Here is a 21,207-nt window from a genome sequence, read left to right on the forward strand (position 1 = left end):
CAGCACTATATCTGTCATGCCTTGGGAAATGCATAAATTGTTAAGATTGACCTAAGCTGTAAAAATGCAGGAAGTTGAAACACAGATGTGTAGGCACTGTATCAAATGTATCCTGTTGCCAAGTTCAGTTCCTTTCCCAATGACCCCCTCAAAAATGTTTTTCTAAAATTAACTGGATTTGTGATATATCTGTCATTATATTTTCTGAATTCAAAATAATTTCCTTCTTGAAGCTACAGAATTCTGCAACTTTGCAATAGGTTTCTAATATTTCCAATACCTCAGGCCTTTATTCAAAAGAAAATGCGAGATCTTTTCAAGAGAAACCCTGAATTTATGTTAGAAAGAGAAATTCAAGCTATAAATTGTACAAAAGAATATCTAAAATTCTTATAGTATAAGAAGTCAACTTCAAGCTTATTTATAGCTTTAAAGTAATTTAGGGTTTAGAGAAAAGAGAGATTAATGTTCCTATTCTAGTAGACTCAATAAAATATTTGTTTTTATGTTGCAATTTTTAAGCAGAATAACGTCAGGAAAAGTAGGCAATCATCAAATAGCTTTAAAAAATTCTGAGCCTCACCATAGAGGGAATGTAAATTGAAAAATGTGATTTGGATTCTGTGATTCTTTAGGAATCTCAGATTCTACATATCTCTGTATCACAAAAACTAAATTTACTGTTTATATAGTGGTTAGTGAATTTTAATAATTAGGTATATAAACCACAGTGTTTAGTTGCAGCAAGCATGTCAGGAATGAGTGATTGGCCTTTGTATGTTCTAGTTGGAAGTTGCATGTATTAAATGGCACGTCCATGCTGTGGAAGGAAAAGGGGTATGGCCGGGCACGGTGGCTCACGCCTGTAATCCCAGCACTTTGGGAGGCCGAGGCAGGCGGATCACGATGTCAGGAGATCGAGACCATCCTGGCTAACACGGTGAAACCCCGTCTCTACTAAAAATACAAATATATATATTAGCCGGGCGTGGTGGCGGGTGCCTGTAGTCCCAGCTACTAAGGAGGCTGAGGCAGGAGAATGGCGTGAACTCGGGAGGCGGAGCTTGCAGTGAGCTGAGATCGCGCCACTGCCCTCCAGCCTGGGCGACAAGCGAGACTCCGTCTCAAAAAAAAAAAAAAAAAAGAAAGAAAAAAAAAGAAAAGGTGTACGTATGTCAGATGATACAATGCAGCATTATACTTATTTTTGAAGAGATTTGCTGTTTGTTAATCATTTGCCTCAAGATTAATTTAAATATTTATGATATTCTGCTGACATATATGTGGTAGTTTGAAATGGTTCTCTACTTTCTTGTGTAAAGGTAAATAAATGCAATGTAAACACAAGCAGTCTTCATTATTGATAGTAATTATGTACTATAAAGTTGCCAGGAACACTGATTTAGCGAATACTGAATTATTTCTCCTAGGGGAAATATAGGTTTAGGTTTCAGTGAGCCTCTGGTCACTACAGTTTTTGAGAGGACACAAACACTCATACCGGAGCGTTCGGCCCCAAAACCCCAAAATTCATACAATTCTCACACACAAAATGCATTTATTCCATCTCAATAGCCCCAACAGTCTTAATTCATTTCAACATCAATTTTAAATTCTAACTCCAAAGTCTCATCTAAATAACATCTAAATCAGATGTGGGTGAGACTCAAGGTGTGATTCATCCAGGGCAAACTGCTCTCCTGCTGTGAACTTGTGAAATCAAACAACTTGTGTACTTCCAAAATACAATGTGGGACACACATAGAATAGATATTATCACTTTAAAAGGAAAAAAAAATAGGAAAGAAGAAAAAGGTAACAGGTCCCAATTTAAAGTCCCAAGCCCCGAATATCCTGCCACCTAGATGGTTCTCTGCAGTAGCCCCACCTCCGTGGTGGCTCTGTGCCTGGGTCACCAGCTCACGGCTCTTTCATGCTAGAATCACACACTGGTGGCTTCTACCAGTTTTGATGGCGGCAAAACTTGGGGCAGCCGCAACCCCATGGCACCTCTATACATTGCCCTAGAAGGGACTCTGTGGAGATCTTGCAGAGCAACAGATCTCTTCCTGAGTTCTGCAACTTCCCAGGGCATCCTCATTTCTGTCTGAGACCTCATCGGAATGGCCTTTATCACCCAAATTTCTATCAACATTCTGTTCACGGCCACTTAGGTATACTTTAAGAAGATTGAGGTTCTTTCTACAGCTCTCCTCTTTTCTTCTTAAGTCCTCACCAGAATTACCCTTAAAGGTCCATTCAGAATAATGTAGCCTTTTATTATTATTATTATTACTTTTTTTTTTTTTTTTGAGAAGGAGTCTTGCTCTGTCACCCAGGCTGGAGTGCGGTGGCGCGATCTCGGCTCACTGCAAGCTCCGCCTCCCAGGTTCACGCCATTCTCCTGCCTCAGCCTCCCACGTAGCTGGGACTACAGGCGTCCGCCATGTTGGTCAGGCTGGTCTCGAACTCTTTCCCTCAAATGATCCTCCCACCTCAGCCTCCCAAAGTGCTGGGATTTCAGGCGTGAGCCACCGCACCCAGCCTCTGGGGCAGCTTTTATGAGAGAACTAATTTCATTCATGAGGACTTCACCATCATAACCTAATCACATCTAAAGGCCCCAACTCCTAACACTGTAACATTAAGAATAAGGATTTAACATAGGAATTTTGGGAGGACACAAACATTCAGAACATAGCAGTGAATAAAATATTTGTAAAATTTATATATATATATATATTTTCTTTTTAGTAAGTTCTATTTCAAATCTCAGTGAATAAGGTTCAGATGTATGTTGTTTCATTGTCTTTCATTGTTTTTCTTGCTTCTTTCTTTTTTTCTTTTGAATCTGACATCACTACAATATTGATTTTTTTTTCTACCTTCATTTTATAATCATATACCTTACCAAGCTACAGAAACGAGGCAGAAAAACAATTTCCATTTTATTTCAGTACATCTTCCCAAAACTGGATCCTGGTTTGCTTAGTTGTTATTAACAACACTTGATGAGCTATTATTAATTAAATAATTATCTTTTGTCTCAAGTGTGGAGGTTCTTGTTCCTATGAAGCCCACCCTTCCCTTTAGCAGCAGCAACAACAAGACAACAGGCAGCTTCTCCCTTCATATGGGTCCTGACAGATGAGCCTTTTGGACCCCTCGTAAAAGTAGTAAATGCACCTTTTTCTTTTATTTACATTAACATTTGTTTTTTCTTAACCATGCTCTCTCTGTTGATTTAGCATTAATCATGTTGTTTCCTACAGAATTTACCTTTTGAAAAATAAAAACACAGGCAGATACATACTGGTTATTCACAGGAAAATTAGGGTGTAATTATTAGTAGACTAATTGTTTCAGATTTACTATGATCCATGAAGTCTTGTATTTTGACAGCTTAAAGAAATATGTGGCCAAGAAGACATAAATGTGGGCCAGTAGCTAGCAGCCTCTGCATAATACAACTCCAAATCAACTGGTGAACATTTAAATTGGAGCAATTTAATTAAAAATTTGAATTTCTGGGCTTCCTTGAAATGTATTGTTTGAATAACACCAGCATTCCTGCATATCATAAGTTACCTTCACGTGAATAGGGACTGCCCCTTTTATCCACAACATATCCCAAACACTGTATGAATCCTCTGCCATCATGGCTGAACTTTTAATCTCTTCATTAGAATCTCTTTTTGGTTGATTTTCTAATCAGGGAAATATGTCTCTCTCCCTCATATTGCTATCAAAAGTAAGAAAGTAAAAGATCAATAGAACGACATGATATTTATAACCAGCCAGCATCACACATTTGTATAAACTGCTTTCTTCTCTGAGCATTGAAGTTGTGACTTCTAATTTTAGAAGCTACAAATCATTTTATCTCTGTCAGGACTGGTTCTCTCCACAAGTTGTGTAAGTACTGCTCATTTATGAAAATAAATTAATTCAACCTCTTCTTCATGGCCCCAGTGAGTGTGCAGGTGTCATGAAGTAATGGACAGCACCCAAGTTCACAGTGAATCAGATTCCCTCCAATGCCCAAATCACTGAGGTGTGTTCACGAGCAGACCACAGAGTACCATTTAGTGTTTTACCAGACAGGACCTAACTGCTCTAGCAAAGAGGAAAGAGAACATTATCTCACAACACGTGTAGCTTTTGAGCTTTACTAAGCCTATTTTATGGTTGAGGTAAAATTTTCACCCAAAGGTATGTGAAATCAAACCAAAATTACAGAATTGTTGTAATGTATTGCACCATATGCCCAACCTCAAAAGATACTGCACACATATGTACCAATCTCTTGCAAATAAGAGAAAATCATTTGTACCAACTAATGTAGCTTTCAGGAAAGCACAGAAAGTAAAATAAATAAAAATGACATTTTTTCCTAATCACCTATTACATATTGCTACTCGTCCTGACAAATTTGTAGGGGTTGTTGATGGATGTATAGAGTTCAGAACATTAATGATTTTACATGTTTAAAGTAATGGTGTTTGTTCATGTACATATGTGTGGATGAATAGTTGTATGGATGGATGGATGATGTATTAGTTGGTTTTCATGCTGCTGATAAAGATGTACCCAACACTGGGCACTTTACAAAAGAAAGAGGTTTAATGGACTTACAATTCCTCATGGCTAGGGAGGCCTCACCATCATGGCGGAAGGTGGAGGGGACCTTGAACATGGCGGCAGCAAGAGAAAGAATGAGAGCCAAGAGAAACGGGTTTCCCCTTATCAAACCATCAGATGTTGTGAGACTTATTCACTCCCACGAGAACAGTATGGGGGAAACGGTCCCTATGATTCAATTATCTCCCACCAGATCCCTCCCACAACACGTGGGAATTATGGGAGTACAATTCAAGATGAGATTTGGGTGGAGAAACAGAGACAAAGCGTATCAGATGAATTTGAAAAGGATAGCGCATAGAAATTTTGGATAGCTAAAGAAGTAACAAACTAAGATTCTGTGTAAAAATTAAGATGGTGGGAAAATGAATTCGAATATGTAGCGTGTTTCAAAGAGGAATTTCTGACATTTTGTTTTTGTTTTCAGGGTACTGTCAATTTCATTTTAAATTCTGAGGCTTTGTAATATTGGATTTATCATACACCTGGAGTCAGCCACAACTGTAAATTTTGATCTGAAATTCTTCAGTTAGTATAAAATCCCTAACTGCTTTGAAATTCTGTGTAGTGATAATGCATCATCTGAATGCTTTGCATCCTTTAATGACATAGGTATCTTCTGAATTCTGGCTTTGCGTAACTGTTGTCAACACTGTAAGAACATCAGCTCGTTTGAGGCTGGGTCTTTGTTCTCTCTGTTTCTGGACCCTTTCCACGCCCTTTCGCCTCTCCCTCACTAGCACAGGAGTTATCTTTCCAATGCAAACTTGGACATGCATTTTCCACTTAGGATACCATCGTTACACACATGGGCCCTCAGCTTCCTCAGGGAGCATTAAGTCTTTAATCTTCCAATTCTCACCCTGCACGTGAATGGTAAGCCTCATGTAGTAAAGTCACAAACAACTGAGCATTTTTAGAACAGTCGAATGTGCTATTCCCCTATCTGTCTGAATTTATCTTACTCAGTCTTAATTCTCTTTTCACTGGAAAGTTCGTGTATTGTTTTTTTGTTTTTTTTTAACTCACCCCATTACTTCCACAACCGCAGTCTTGACACAATGTTATGGATGTAGAAGATACTTCAGAGTCCAGAAGTTGATCTTAGGCATTTAATAATGGTTTCTAAAATTTGCTTTAAAGGAGCTTTTTGCAGGTCTATGGACTAACTTTTGCCAACAATTCCTAGGCTTTGGTTTGATCAAAACTGATTTTTCACTTCTTTTCTAAGATATGGTGAAATAATTTTCTGTACTGAGTGTTTTCTAATATAGTATATTCATAGAAAATTTGAGACATAGTAAGGCCAACATATCAGAAAACACCTGCTGTGAAAAGATACTAATATTTTATTACTTTGTTAATACTTCATATTATTGATACGATATTTATAACCAGGCAGCATCACACATTTGTATAAACTGCTTGTCTTCTCTGAGCATTGAAGTTATTTTATTTTATATAAATACAATTATTACTTTATTAAAATAAATAACATTTATTTACTTTATTACTTTTATTACTGTGGCAGGCCATCCCACAGGGTGTAGACCAGAGGTAGGGAGCTCAGGGAAGCACCAGGGTCTGTCAGGAGGCAGAGGGCAAGAGGGAACTGTGGGCAAGGTCCTTTATTATAGTTTCCATGGGAAGGGATAGGTGCAGCAGGGTAAGCAGGCTTAGGTCTGGCTAACTGGAATAATTATTCCAGTGAGTTCTGGGGCACAGAGGCTGATCCTAGTTGTCTTGTACCTGATTCTGGGATGAATAGGGAAGACGGATCATGGCCCAGAAGAGAGAAAGCTGGATAAAGGAAGCAGTTGGGGTGTGGACTCTGGATTGGTTGTTTTATATTTGGAAAGTGTGCTTACCATCTCTAGAAATTGGCTAACTCTGGGAAGAGCAGTCCCTCTAGGGTCAGCAAGACCCCAGATGTCAAAGCATTGAAGCACAGAGATTAAAATACATGGTCAGGATAGAGGGGAAATTGAAGCCATGGCAGCTCCAAGAAATGACACAGGTGGCTGCCATTACCGCTGCTCCCACCATCAACAGCTACCAGCCTCCGTTTACTCATAGGGATAATTGATTTTTTCCTCAATATTATATAAATTATTATGAAAAGAGTGCCTAAAAACAAGTTGCTTATCACTATTTGTAACTAAACTGCTATCTTTATATAGTATCAAAATTTGGACAGAACACTGACAATGATATTTTAAATGGAATTAGAAGGTGAACTGAATAGAGATTTTAAAAATTCTGAAATAAATGTTGGGAATAATTTAAATCAAAAGACATTCTGAGGAGTTTCTTGATGTCTGGTTTCTTTCCTCATCTGTGTAGCATTTACTTAGGATTTATAATTCTAGATAGTCTTTTCACCAGCAAAAAAACTAGATTTTGTGTGGTCAAAAGTTGTAGAGCTATTTTCAGTAAACAGCAAAGGCGAGAAGGCGAGTCTAATTTATTTGACTTTTTGATTTACAAAAATAAATAAAAACAGCTTCCACATGGATTTCCTACAAATAGATTATATGCTAATTTTCAGAAATTGCTTATTATTTCTGCATTATTGGATATATGAGAGTTATAACCCTGCTTAGAAATAGATCACTCTGATTTTCTGATATCTTGTGGATAATGAGTGGATGAGAGTGAGGACAGAATATAGGTGTGTGCATGTGTTTGTGTGTATGTGTATGGGGGTGTGTGTTTGTGTGTATGTGTATGGGGGTGTATGTGTGTGTGAATGTCCATTTTGGGAGGCATAGGGTACCCCAGTGGGCTTTTTTGTCTCTTCATATTGAATAATGTCATATCTAATGCTATAACTTTAAAAGTTACTAATATTTTCCTGTGTCTGTTTTTTGTGATTCATTGGGCCAACCAGATGATTAGCCATTTATGGTTTATCATATATACATTTTCTATGGAGTAATTCAAAAATTAAAAATAAAATATGTAGGAGTCAATTGATCTTGCCTCTGAAAATCAATAACCATTTCAGATTAGCATACAATGACTGCTCTAAAAGGTGTTTAAAACTTAGTGACTTGAATCTTAGAATATGCAAGTTCCTCATTAATGCATTTAATGCAAAGGAAATTATATATTCTTTATTTAAACTCATACAGGAGTTCAATGTTTTGGCCTTTGACTTATAAACAAATAACTCCAGTGTAAGTATAATAAAAGCATGTTATGTTTAAACCATTTATTCATATCAGACACTCATAGTTGTAAGAGTTGTGTAGCCTTAAATCATGTATAAATCTGTACTCTTAGAAAGTAAACTGCACAGTCACAGGCATAGTTTAGAGGGAAAATAATAACACAGTGGAATTCTCCTTTTGCCTTGTTTCAAACCTAAATGATGTTTCAATCAGTTTACAAAGTGTTTATGCTGCCAGGAATCCAAAACGGAACAATCCAAAGCCTGTATCCTAGAAGAGCTTCAAGTCCACAGGAAAAATCACACCCAAAAGAAGATAACTTCAATATAATATGAGAAGTAAAATGATAAAAGTATGCAAGGAACTAGGGGACAATAGACCAAGGCTGTTTCACATAGGCAGGCTTTCTAGTGGTGAGGCTTATCTGAGGCTTAGAAGATGCTTAAAGGTAAACTAGAACAAGAAAAATGGCTGCTCATTGAAGAAAGTGAGCATAGCCCGAGGAAAGGTGCTATGTGAAGTTTGCGAGGAATTCAATCCGTTTACCATCACGAGCACATAAAAAGAAAGATGGCACTAAAAATGAGCCTGGACGGGAAGGCAGGAGCTATATCATTGAGGGTGGTATAGGCCACACTGAAGAACCTGGCTTTTGATCTTTTTTGGAAAGAGTCTATTTCAAAAAGGTCTTTCCAGCTTCTGTGTGATGGTTTTAAGACGGGAGAGTTCCCTGGACCCCTTCACGGGACTTGCAACAGGGGTGTGGCTCCATTGCTCGCTCAAGCCCCTTTTGGGAGGAGGAGCATGCAGGTGAACTGGAGCGAGCACTTTTGGGCCCTGGCTCCACGGCAGTGTCTAGGGGTGTTACAGTGCTCTTTTAGCTTTGCCATCTGTGGATGGTTAAGTGTTAACCAGTTCAGTGCAGAGTCAGGGTGACAGCCTTTTATACCCTGTCCTTTTGATACAGGTCCTTGTCTGGCATTCAGGAAGAATCAGGTCACGTGGACTTGAAGGATGGTGAATGCAGGGATTTTACTGAGTGATGGAGGTGGCTCTCAGCGGGATGGATGGGGAGCTGGAAAGGAGAGGGAGTGGGAAGATGATCTTCCCCTGGAGTTCAACCACCCCACGGCCATTCTCCTATCTGACTGTCCCCAGCCAAACTCCTCTTGATGTACAGACGCTTCCTCTCTTCTCTCCTCTGCTGTGCTGCTCTTCTGTTCTACTGCTTGTCTGTTCATGAAGCCTGGGTTTGGGGTTTTTATGAGTATAGGATGGGGAGCACGGCAGGCCAGGGTGGTTTTGAAAAAAGCAACAATTGGGCAGGAAAACAGGATAACTGTTGTCATTTATCACCACGGTTTGCAGGCTTGAGGGCGGAGCCTTTGCCGGGGAACCACCCTCTTGTCTCCTGTTCATATCAGTTGGATTTAAGAGAAATAAGACCAAAGGATGGGAATTGGTCACTTAACAATGTTAATACAATAGGCAACATGTGAGGTAATGTTAGGCTCATGATAGTACATATAAAAGTAAACTATGAGTTTTAAAAATATCAAAGTGAAATATCAAATCGAAATATCAAATTTCAATTAACAATCATTGCACCTCAAATGAACTCATTGGCTATATGATACTGCCACTGCACAAAGCTCTATGTTTCACAGGTCTTGGAAGTCGCTAAATGTAGGTAGGCAAAAAGAAAAAAAAAAAAAGAAGAAGCTCAAGAAAGTTCCAGATCTCTGGCTTGAGTGACTGGATAGTGGATATAATAAAAGTAGTGGGGCCCAGAGAAAAAATTATATGTTGAGCAGGTAGAGTGAGATATGCCTGTGGAATATCCATGTGGATCAGCCTTCCAAGTTACTGGATTGGAATCTAAATGGTATGCAGAAATGAAATCAGAGTCCTTTGATATTGTTGTCATTGTCCTAGGGGATATCAAGCACTGAAGGGGAAAGCAACATATTTTAAGCAGAAATATTGCACAAACTGTGAGACGCTGGCCTTCAGGAAAGAAGAGCCTTGAGATTTTTTGTTTTGTTCCATTTTCCCCAAAGTAGAAGTGATTTTCAGATTCTATCTCTAGATCATTTTTAAAGGATCTGGAGAAGGCTCATTTGCTACTATTACTCTAAATTCACTGTACTGACATTTTGAAATTATTTTATCTGTTTAGGTTTATATCATAGCTACATTGAAAGAAAGAAAGGCAGTGGGTTAGGAGGAAGAAAGTATTCAGATAAAAGCAATGTGTAGTTGGAATGAGATTGAGTCCACCAGAGTTGTGTCTGTTCTAGGACTGAGTCGATTTAAAATAATGGAATACATTCTTGCCCACCACCACAGCTCCCCAAAAGTAGCCTAATGTTACCAGTCTTTTTATCTGACTATTGAAACCTCAAGTATATTTGTAGTTGTAGCACCAAGATGGATCAGCGAGATTCTTGAAATTTCTTCCAATCTAGTGACTCTAATTTTTTAATGAAGTATGAAATAATAGTGTTTATTATACCTTAATCCAATTAATAGAAATATGAGTGACAACATTCACACATTCAACAAATATTTAATAAATGTTCACTGTTTTTCAGGCACTGTTTTAAGTGCTGGGCTTTAGAAGGGAACAAAACTAAGTCTCAGAGGAGATATGCTGTAAATATACAAACATCAATGTATCAGGTAGAAATAAATGCCATAAAAATGAATAAAGCTGCGTGAATAGAGAGGAGGTAAAGTTGGCAGTCACACTTTTTGTAAAGAATGATCAATGTATCTAAAATATTGACATCTGACAATGAAAATAATACACAGATTTGCATGTGTGTGAAATTTGCAAAATAAGCAAATTCTATCTTCTAGTATTTTTAAACTTCAGTTTCAGAAATAAAATGTATTTCAAAATCTCGAAGTGACTTGGTATTTATTTGCATAAACTATGTAATATTAGATTCTGTACTAACTGGTTAATATACATTTTTACTATTTTTTTAGATTTATATGCTTTATATGTATTTGTGAAATATATATGCTTTTACACAATTTAAAGTTCCAAATTTACTAGTTATTAGTTTATTTTTTATAAAAGAAGTCTTTAATTTTGTTTCCTTTTTTCTCTAAAAATCTATATAATTTTTTACCTTTATTGAATTATTATATAATTGAAAAATAAAAATTGTATATATTTGAGATATATGATTCCACAACTCTGTGATATTCTCCCCAAATATCAATAATGCAGTCTAGTCCTAAGAAAACGTCAGACAAATCCAAACTGAGAAAGATTCTACAAAGCACCTGGCTGGTGCTCTTCTAGAGGGTCAAAGTTATGAAAGACAAGGAAAGAATTGGAAACTGTTGCAGATTAGAAGTGACTACAGAGGCATCATAACTAAATGCAATCTGAGATCCTGGATTGAATCCTAGAACAGCAACAAAAAAGTATTAGTGAAACCCTGGTGAAGTCCAAGTATAATCTGTATTTGAGTGAATGCCACTTTACTTAAGTTAGTATTTTCATTTTGACAAATGTGCCAGGTTATGTAAAATGTTAATATTAGAGGAAGCTGGGTGAAAGATATGAGAATTCTATCTTTCCAACTACCTTTTCAGCTTTTCTCTAAATCTAAAATTTTTCCAAAATAAAGTTTGTGAAAATAAAAACAAAACTTCCACCACAATTTTTATTGAAGAAGTTGGGCATTTAAATAATGGTACATTTTTAGCTAATCAAAATCCTGTTTTAGAAAACAAAATTATGAAATAAGGTTTAAAAAATGTACAGTAACAAAAATCAAACACAAACTATATACAGTATTATCCATATGTGTATCTATGTACATACATAAAGATTCTTTATATGCAATTTAAAATAATCACAAATAGTATATTATCATTGGTTATTTCAGTAAAAAATGAAATAATGCCTTTTAAATTTTTTTTCTTTAAACCTTTTTGTTTCTTTCGGATTCCCTATAAAAGTAACTGAAAACATTTGATGGGGAAACGGTATTAAAAGTAACTCTTGAATATTTATTTGTTGGTATGCTATATTTACATACTTTTTAATTTTTTCAAATAAGTAGACTACAGTTTCAAATTATATATTCTTTTATAAGTGTCTTTTATTAAGATTAATAAAACATTTTAATTAACTAAACCATGCAATTTCCCTGTACTATAAATATTATATCACCCCAAACTCAAATTATTAGTGTACATTTTGGACCATGACTAAATGAAATGAAATTCTCCCTCTCTCTCTCCCACTGTCTTTATTCTTCTCCCTTCCTCCCTCATATATATATATATATATATATGAATTATTCCATACCTTATATAGTTGGGTAGATATTTAGGTAAATATGTAAAATGTAGGATATGCACCAATTAAGTACCCATTAACACTGGTGATCTTTCGTGGTTGGGATTCACTCTCTACTTTCTATATTTCTGTATTGCTTAATTGCTTTTGATCAATAGACATAGTTTGTAATAAAATATGTAGCAAAGATATCTTTTAAAATTAAAATATCAAATAAGCTGAAAATTTTAATATTAAAATGTTTATATGGTAAACACTTCTTCAAATTATCTTATTCAAAGTTAGAAAGTGAAGACTAAGGAACAATAAAATGTTTTTGAAAAAGCGTTTTCTACCATGATGATTTGATGAATTGGGCATATTACCAGCTTGCTGGGCTTTTGTTAGGAACAAAATTGTGGAAACACTATGATTTTGCATTCACTTTTTGACTAGCCGTTATTGTTCAGATTGCTTAAACAGTTCAACCATACATATTTAATCACCGCATCGAAAACTTAATTCTAGGGAGTGATAAGCAATCAGGGTAATAGAAGAAAAAAGTGGCTTGTCCCCAAATAAGCACAGCGCATTATTAGATATCAAATGAAATTTTAATCTATTTTTGTAGGAAACAGAGCTAAACTGTGATGGATGTTCTTTACATTGTTGTAGAATATCCCAGACTTTTTAAAGAGTACATGGTATGTGTTAAAGTGTAAATATCATAGATTATTTCTAGAAATTTTATAATTTTCAAGCCAGCTCTGAGCTTACATCCACTAGAGGATGTGCTGATATTTTGGAAGCATTTAACCCATTCATAGAATAACAACTTTTAAATTTTGTTTTAGATAGATGGATAGATAGGTGGGAAAATATGTTGAAACTTTTTGTTTTTCTTTGTAGGGAATCTAGGTTACAGAGCATTTTGTTTCCCAGCTGACCCTGACAACTTACCATTTGTAAAGTGAGACTTGGTCTACATAAATAGCTTTCCTTCCTGTTTTTACTAATATCTTAGGATTGTCTGAAAAAAAATAAGCCATCTTCATCTTTTCTGTCACATTTTCTCATTGCTCTAAAAGTAAGACAGGAATGCATTAACATTTGCATAAATCATTATTCTGTACCTAGAACTAAATGTGTTTTGATTTAGAAGAAAGTATAGAGGAGGTGATTCTTGTTCCCTGAGTAAAAGCTCAGGGAACGTTTACTTCCTGAGAGATGAATTAGAAATATTTTATGTCAATTAAAATATGCTAAAGGTGTATAAAACAATGATGTGTCTATTATTTAACTGTCACTGATAGGAAATTGACTGCAAAACTACTGTCTAGAGTTCAGAATTTACTGTCATCTGTTTTTCTTTTATTCACTTTTCAAGACAAAAAGTATCTATCAACTGCTGGATTATAACTTCTCCTTTATTTCTCATTGCACATGAAAAAGATATTGCCATTGAAATTCAGCTGTGACAGTATATATGATTAAGCTGAAGTTTAATTGGCTGTGCAGTGTTAGCAGAAGCCAAAATTAAACGGTTGATTTTTTCCCTCGTATTAAAATAAACCTCTGTGATTCACAGTCTCAGAGAACAGAATTCTGTTGATTAAGAAAGTCTTTTTATGGGCAATAAAGAGCTGATTATAAGAATTAAAATTTAAAGATTAAGGTCATATTTTTTCTGAATGTTTTATAATGTAACATTGTACAAACTTATTTAAAAGCATAAATATTTGAGATACTAGCATAGATATTTTCAAAGTATGTGAAAGCCATCAATGATTTGAAAGACATGCTTAGATTTCATTTTATTCAAAGTAACTGTATGCACAACAATTCACTTTATAGAATTAAGTAAACTCAACACAAAAAAGGAGTGGATGTGGTTCTGGCAGCCCTGCATCTCTACTGTGGCCCCCACAGGAATTTATTTGGTGGTATGCTCCACTTACAAGGCAACCCAAAGTGTTCCTCGTGGTGATTGGAGTAAACAAGTGCCAGAGAACTAGGACCTGAAATGAGAAAATATTTCTCTGACAGGCTTTAAACTGGCTATTATTTTTCTCCAATGTCTCCCTCTGGAGTTCTTTAGCCAGACCTTGCCCAAAACCTAGAGGCTAGCTTTGTCCAGACTTGTAATTCTAAAGTTATTAGAGCTGTTCCGTTTGACTAGGCTTTCTATGATTTAAAAATGAAAAGCTTACAGAAATAGTCTATTGAAAAGATTTTTAACAGTGAAGATTTGATCATGGAAATGAAGCTTCTATTTGAACTCAATATTTGATTTGAATGGTTACATTGCATTTTTGAATCATTCTATGAATTGAGAATGCATTGACCAATAGTGCCTAATAAATAATACCATCGCATTTTTATTTCTGGTGTGAAATAAATAGTAGTTATCAAACGAATCCTCACAGTCACATATTTCTGATCATATTTCCCATTTTTTAAAAAGATTACATACTTTTCTTATTTTAATCTATTCCCCTAAAACTAAAATTAGAGCTGCTGTAGTCATAGTATATGCTGGATATTTGTTCTTTAAACTCATATATGGATAAGTGAAGATATCTGTGTCCAATGTAGTGAAAAAACAAACAATGGTGCCCAATTCTCCATTCCAAATGCAAGGAGGTAATGAGAAATTTGAGACATACTGATTCCTAAGAATAAATGTTAAGAAGTTTCTGAAAATTCGATTGGTTGTAAGCTCTGAATACTACAACAAGGTTTACTAAAATTGTGGTGAAATATAAAAACCATTAAAAAAAAGAGAATAGCATAAAAGATTACATTCCAAGTGCCTTCATTCTTACATCAAAGAAAACAACTTTTTGAATAAAATATATACTTAAAAATCATGAAGAATTATCATTAAGGAATCGAACATTTAAGTCTCATAATCTGTTCGAGATTTAAAAATTTTACGATTTTGGTCTAAACTCTAGATTTCTAAGTTAAGATTTGAAGCATATAACCCATTGAATTTATATTACTAATTTTGTAATTAAAGTAAAATGTTCAACTGATAGAGCTTTTATGAGCATTTTTATCAATACTCTCCATAAAACCTCCTTTAAAACAAACACAGTAAATCAAAAGAAGGAATAGAAGAAAAACAGAGGACTGTCAATTTCTCAAGAAAAACACTTACTTAATTCTCATTTATTCTTTGCAGACACCTGTTGGAAGTGGATGGTAACATACATGGCTGAACTAATATGTTATTTTTTTTTTGTTTTAGGGGCTGATGTTATCAACTTTGATGGCCATGTTGTATTACCATATAGATTCAGAAACAAGAAGATGAAAACACTGAAAGATGTCATTGCCTTGAAATTTAAGACGTCTGAAAGTGAAGGAGTAATCTTGCACGGAGAAGGACAGCAAGGAGATTACATTACCTTGGAACTGAAAAAAGCCAAGCTGGTCCTCAGTTTAAACTTAGGTGTGTTCTGACTGTCAGTTCTATTCTTTCCATTATGGATGTTCCCATTAGGAATATGTTCATGTTGCTCAATTCTTTAAAATGTAAATTATAAAAAGAGCTCATGTTATATTTCAATTCATACTTAATCTATAACAGTAGGTATATAATGAAACACCTAGTCATTCAAAAAATATTTATTAAACACCTCTACTATACAAGTTACTATACTAGTCTTTGGCCTACAGCAAGGAACAAACAGACAAGATCCTTAAGCTCATTAAGTTCATGACCTAACGGAGGAATCAGACCATATAGCATTTATTATTCTTATTTTAAAACAACTAAGCAAATATGAATGTCTTCAAATAATATATATTATGAACCAGTTGAACAGATTAATATGATAAGGGGACTAGGTTAATACGTCCTGTTCAAAGGCAACAGGGCTAATATTAGAATGTGTAGTGAAGCAAGACTGCTCTGGGGAGAAAATATTTAAGATGAGATCAGAGTGATGAAAAGGAATTAGCCATGAAAACATGAAAGAAAGAAGATTGCATAGGAAGAGAACATGGAAGACCAAAAGCACGCTCAAGAAGCAGGAAGGATGCCGCTGTGCATAAATGCTGTGAGATATTAAGACAAAAGATGAAGTCCAAGAGGTGGAAATTGCCCAAATGCTGTGGGATCCTGCAGGGCATGACAAATTGTTTAGATATTATTTTTAAGAATAGGAAGCTGTTGGAAGGCATTAAACTGTATGGCTTTATCATCTTATTTTTATCAAGCGCATTGAGACTTCTGTAAGAAGAATTACTTGTGTAGATATGAGAGTCGCAGCAGAACTTCTGCATTGTTTGGGTGAGAGATAGTACTGCTTGTATGAGGTGGTTATCAGGGGAGATGCAGAGAAATATGTCAATTAAGGAAATAATTTTAGTGGTACATTCAGCATGACTTATGATGGGTTGGATATAGCCTAAGAAGAAAAGAGTAGAAATAAAGAATGAGCCCTAGGATTTGGGCTTGAGCACCTAATGGACATTAGTGCCATTTTCAGAAATAGGGAAGACTTTAGGAGGAATTCTAGAGATCAGTTTGGACATGGTTAATTTGAGCTGCTTATGAAACATCTAAGTAGAACTTTCTATTATGGAAGTTGATATATGAGACTGAGAGAGGAAGACTAAAATGGAGACTAAGTAGTTGTGAATATTGAGTAGGAGAAAATGAAGAAAGTGTAGTATCACAGAAATCAAGGAAACAAAAGAGGTTGTCAACTGTTGAATTCATCTAAATGTTACGTAAGATGAAGACAGAGAGGCAAATATTGGGCTTAACAACATGGAGGTTACTGTTAATTTCTACTCCGTGGAATAGAAAAGACAAATTTTATAGGTAAAAAAAAAGAATGAAAGGCGTTAAGTAAATATTTTGACTAACTAGAGAGGAAGAACAGTTAGTTCAGTTAACTGTTAACTAGAGAGAAAGAACATAGAGAAATGAAATGTTGGCTGCTGAAAGATCTGAACTCAAGTAACTGTTTTATGTGGGGTTGTTGTTGTTTTTATTTATTTATTTACTTATTTTTGAGTCAGAGTCTCACCCTGTCACCCAGGCTGGAGTGCAGTGGCATGATCTCTGCTCACTGCCACCTCCGCCTCCCAGGCTAAAGTGATACTTCTGCCTCAGCCTCCCGAGTAGCTGGGATTACAGGCACCTACCACTATGCCCGGTTAATTTTTGTATTTTTAGTAGAGATGGGGTTTCACCATGTTGGCCAGGTTGTTTTCAAACTCCTGACCTCAAATGATCCACCTGCCTTGGCCTTCCAAAGTGCTGGGATTACAAGCCACCGTGCCTGGCCCTGTTGTTGTTTTTAAATGGACAAGACCAATGTATGTTTGTATGTTGATGATGTAGCTAGGATTTACTTAAAGCTAAAGTGAAGATCTGCAAGATTGGTACTGGCATTCAAAATTACAATTTAGGGAAAGTAATGGTAACTTTTTCTTTTTTTTTTTTAATTTAAGTTCATGAATGCATGTGCAGGATGTACAACTTTGTTACATAGGTAAACGTGTGCCGTGACAGTTGTCTGCACAGATCATCCCATCACCTACATATTAAGGCTAGCATCCATTAGCTATTATTCTTGATGCTTTGCCTCCTCACCACCTAACCCTCGGACAGACCCCATGTGTGTTGTTCCTCTCTATGTGTCCATGTGTTCTCATCGTTCAGTTCTCACTTATAAGTGAGAACATGTGGTATTTGGCTTTCTGTTCCTGCATTAGTTTGCTGAGGACAATAGCCTCCAGCTCCATCCATTTGCCCGCAAAGGACAGGATCTCATTCCTTTTTATGGCTGCATAGTATTCCATGGTGTATATGTACCACATTTTCTTTACCCAGTCTATCATTGATGGGCATTTAGGTTGATTTCATGTCTTTGCTATTGTGAATAGTGCTGCAATGAACATATGTATGCATGTATCTTTATAATAGAATAACTTATATTCCTTTGGGTTTATATCCAGTAATGGGATTGCTGGGTCAAATGGTATTTCTGCCTCTAGGTCTTTGAGGAATCTTCACACTGTCTTCCACAATGATTGAACTAATTTTCCCTCCCACCAACAGCATAAAAGCTTTCCTTTTTCTCTGCAGCATCACCAGCATCTGTTGTTTTTTGACTTTTTAATAATAGTCATTTTGACTGGTGTGAGATGGTATCTCATTGCAGTTTTGATTTGCATTTCTCTAATGATCAGTGATGTAGAGCTTTTTTTTTCATGTTTGTTGGCCACATGTATATCTTCTTTTGAGAATTGTCTGTTCATGTCCTTTGCCCACATTTTTATGGGGTTGTTTTTGTCTTGTAAATTTAAGTTCCTCACAGAAGCTAGATATTAGACCTTTGTCAGATGGATAGATTGCAAAATTTGTTTCTCATTCTGTAGGTTGTCTGTTCACTCTGATGACAGTTTCTTTTACTGTGCAGAAGCACTTCAGTTTAATTATATCCCATCTGTCAATTTTTGCTTTTGTTACAATTGCTTTTGGCATCTCCATCATGAAATCTTTGCCTGTGCCCATGTCCTGAATGGAATTGCCTAGATAATCTTCTAAGGTTTTTAGAGTTTTGGGTTTTAAATTAAAGTCTTTAATTCATTTTGAATTGATTTTTTTGTACAGTGTAAGGAAGGGGTCCAGTTTCAATTTTCTGCATATGACTAGCCAGTTCTTCCAGCACCATTTATTCAATGAGGAATCCTTTTCCCATTGCTTGTTTTTGTCAGGTTTGTTGAAGATCAGGTGGTTATAGGTGTATGGTCTTATTTCTGAGTTCTATACTGTGTCCCATTGGTCTATGTGTCTGTTCATATCAGTACCATGCTGTTTTGGTTACAGTAGCCTTGCAGTAGAGTTTGAAGTTGAGTAGTGTGATGCGTCCAGCTTTGTTCTTTTTTCTTAGGATTGTGTTGGCCATTGGACTCTTTTTTGGTTCCATGTGAATTTTTAAATAGTTTTTTTAAATTCTCTGAAGAATGGTCAATGGTAGTTTAATGGGAATAGTATTGAATCTATGTATTGCTTTGGGCAATATGGCCATTTTCATGATGTTGATTATTCCTATTCTCCCTATCCATGAGCATGGAATGTTTTTCCATTTATTTGTGTCATCTCTGATTTCTTTGAGCAGAGGTTTGTAGTTCTTCTTAATAAGGTCCTTCACTTCCCTTGTTAGCTGTATCTTAGGTATTTTATATTATTTTTGGCAATTGTGAATGAGAGTTCATTCGTAATTTGACTCTCTGATTGCTTATTGTTGGCTTATAGGAATGCTTGTGATTTTTATACATTGATTTTGTATCCTGAGACTTTGCTGAAGTTGCTTATCGGCTTAAGAATCTTTTGGGCTGAGATGATGAGGTTTCCTAGTTACAGGATCATGACATCTGCAAAGATAATTTGACTTCCTTTCTTCCTATTTGAATACCCTTTGTTTCTTTCTCTTGCCTGATTGCCCTGGCCAGGATAGCCAATACTGTGTTGAATAGTCACGGTGAGAGAAGTCATCCTTGTCTTGTGACAGTTTTCCATGGAATGCTTCCAGCTTTTCCCCATTCAGTATGATATTGGCTGTGGGTTTGTCATAGATGGCTCTTACTATTTTGAGGTATGTTCCTTCAAAACCTAGTTAACTGAGAGTTTTTAATATAAAGGGATGTTGAATTTTATTCAAGAACTTTTCTGCATCTACTGAGATAATCATGTGGTTTTTGTCTTTAGATCTCTTTGTGTGATTAATCACATTAATTGATTTGTGTATGTTGAACCAACCCTGCATCTCAGGGATGAAGCCTACTTGATTACAGTGAATACCCATTTTGATGTGCTGCTGGATTCAGTTTGCCATAACTTTGTTAAGCATTTTTGCATAGATGTTCATCAAAAATATTTGCCTGAAGTTTTGTTGTTGTTGTTGTATATCCACCAGGTTTTGGTACCAGGATGATGCTGGCCTCATAGAGTGTGCTAGAGAGGAGTCCTTCCTTTTCAGTTTTTTGGAATAGTTTGAATAGGCATGGTATCAGCTCTTCTTTGGACCTCTGGTAGAATGCAGCTGTGAGTCTGTCTCATCCTGGGCTTTTTCTGGTTGGTAGGCTATTTATTACTGCCTCAATTTCAGAAGTCATTATTGGTCTGGCTTAGGGAATCAATTTCTTTCTGGTTCAGTCTTGGGAGGGTGCATGTGTCCAGAAATTTTCCATTTCTTCTAGATTTTCTAGTTTATGTGCATAGAGGTGTTCATAGTATTCTCTGATGGTACAGAGAATACTATAAAAATAATAGAGAAATACAAACATATTTCTATAGGGAAATACAAATGTATTTCTGTGAGGTCAGTGGTGATGCCCCCCTTATGATTTCTGGTTGTGTTTATTTGAATCGTCTCTCTTTTCTTCTTTATTATTCTTGCTAATGGACTATTTTATTAATTATTTCAAAAAACCAGTGTATTAAATTCTCACACTGGTATAAAGAACTGCCCAAGACTGAGTGATTTATTAAAAAAAAAAAAAAGAGGTTTACTTGACTTACAGTTTCACGTGGCTGGAGAGGCCTCAGGAAACTTACAATCAGGGCCGAAAGGGAAGCAAACACATCCTTCTTCACATGGCGGCAGGAGAGAGAAGTGCAGAGTGAAGTCGGGGAAAGCCCTTTATAAAAACATCAGATGTCATGAGAACTCAATCACTATGATGAGAACAGCAAGGGGAACCACCCCCATGACGTCCCTCCCCCAACACATGGGGATTATAATTTGGATTACAATTCAAGATACGATTTGGGTGGGGACACAGAGCCAGATCATATCAACCAGCTCCAGGATTTATTGATTTTTTGAAGGATTTTTTTGTGTGTGCCTCTCTATTCCACTTCAGTTTAGCTCTGATCTTGGTTATTTCTTGTCTTCTACTAGCTTTGGGGTTTGTTTGCTCTTGGTTCTCTAATTCTTTTAGTTGTGATGCTAGGTTGCTAACTTGAGGTACTTCTAGCTGTTTGATGTGGGCATTTAGGGCCACAAATTTCCCTCTTAACACTGTTTAGCTGCATCCCAGAGATTCTGGTACTTTGTATCT

The 21,207-nt window shown here is 36.0% G+C and overlaps 1 protein-coding gene across 1 annotated transcript in view; it reads left to right on the forward strand.

Annotated features, from left to right (window-relative positions):
• The window catches only part of CNTNAP2 (contactin associated protein 2), a 2,297,635-nt gene that overhangs the window by 975,100 nt on the left and 1,301,328 nt on the right, over nt 1-21,207 (forward strand). The window contains exon 5 of the mRNA XM_003820514.5: nt 15,371-15,574. Within this exon, the coding sequence (XP_003820562.5) occupies nt 15,371-15,574 (204 nt within the window). The remainder of the gene's footprint in view (nt 1-15,370; nt 15,575-21,207) is intronic.

Source organism: Pan paniscus, chromosome 6 (assembly GCF_029289425.2).
Source record: "Pan paniscus chromosome 6, NHGRI_mPanPan1-v2.0_pri, whole genome shotgun sequence".
Taxonomy (NCBI): domain Eukaryota; kingdom Metazoa; phylum Chordata; class Mammalia; order Primates; family Hominidae; genus Pan; species Pan paniscus.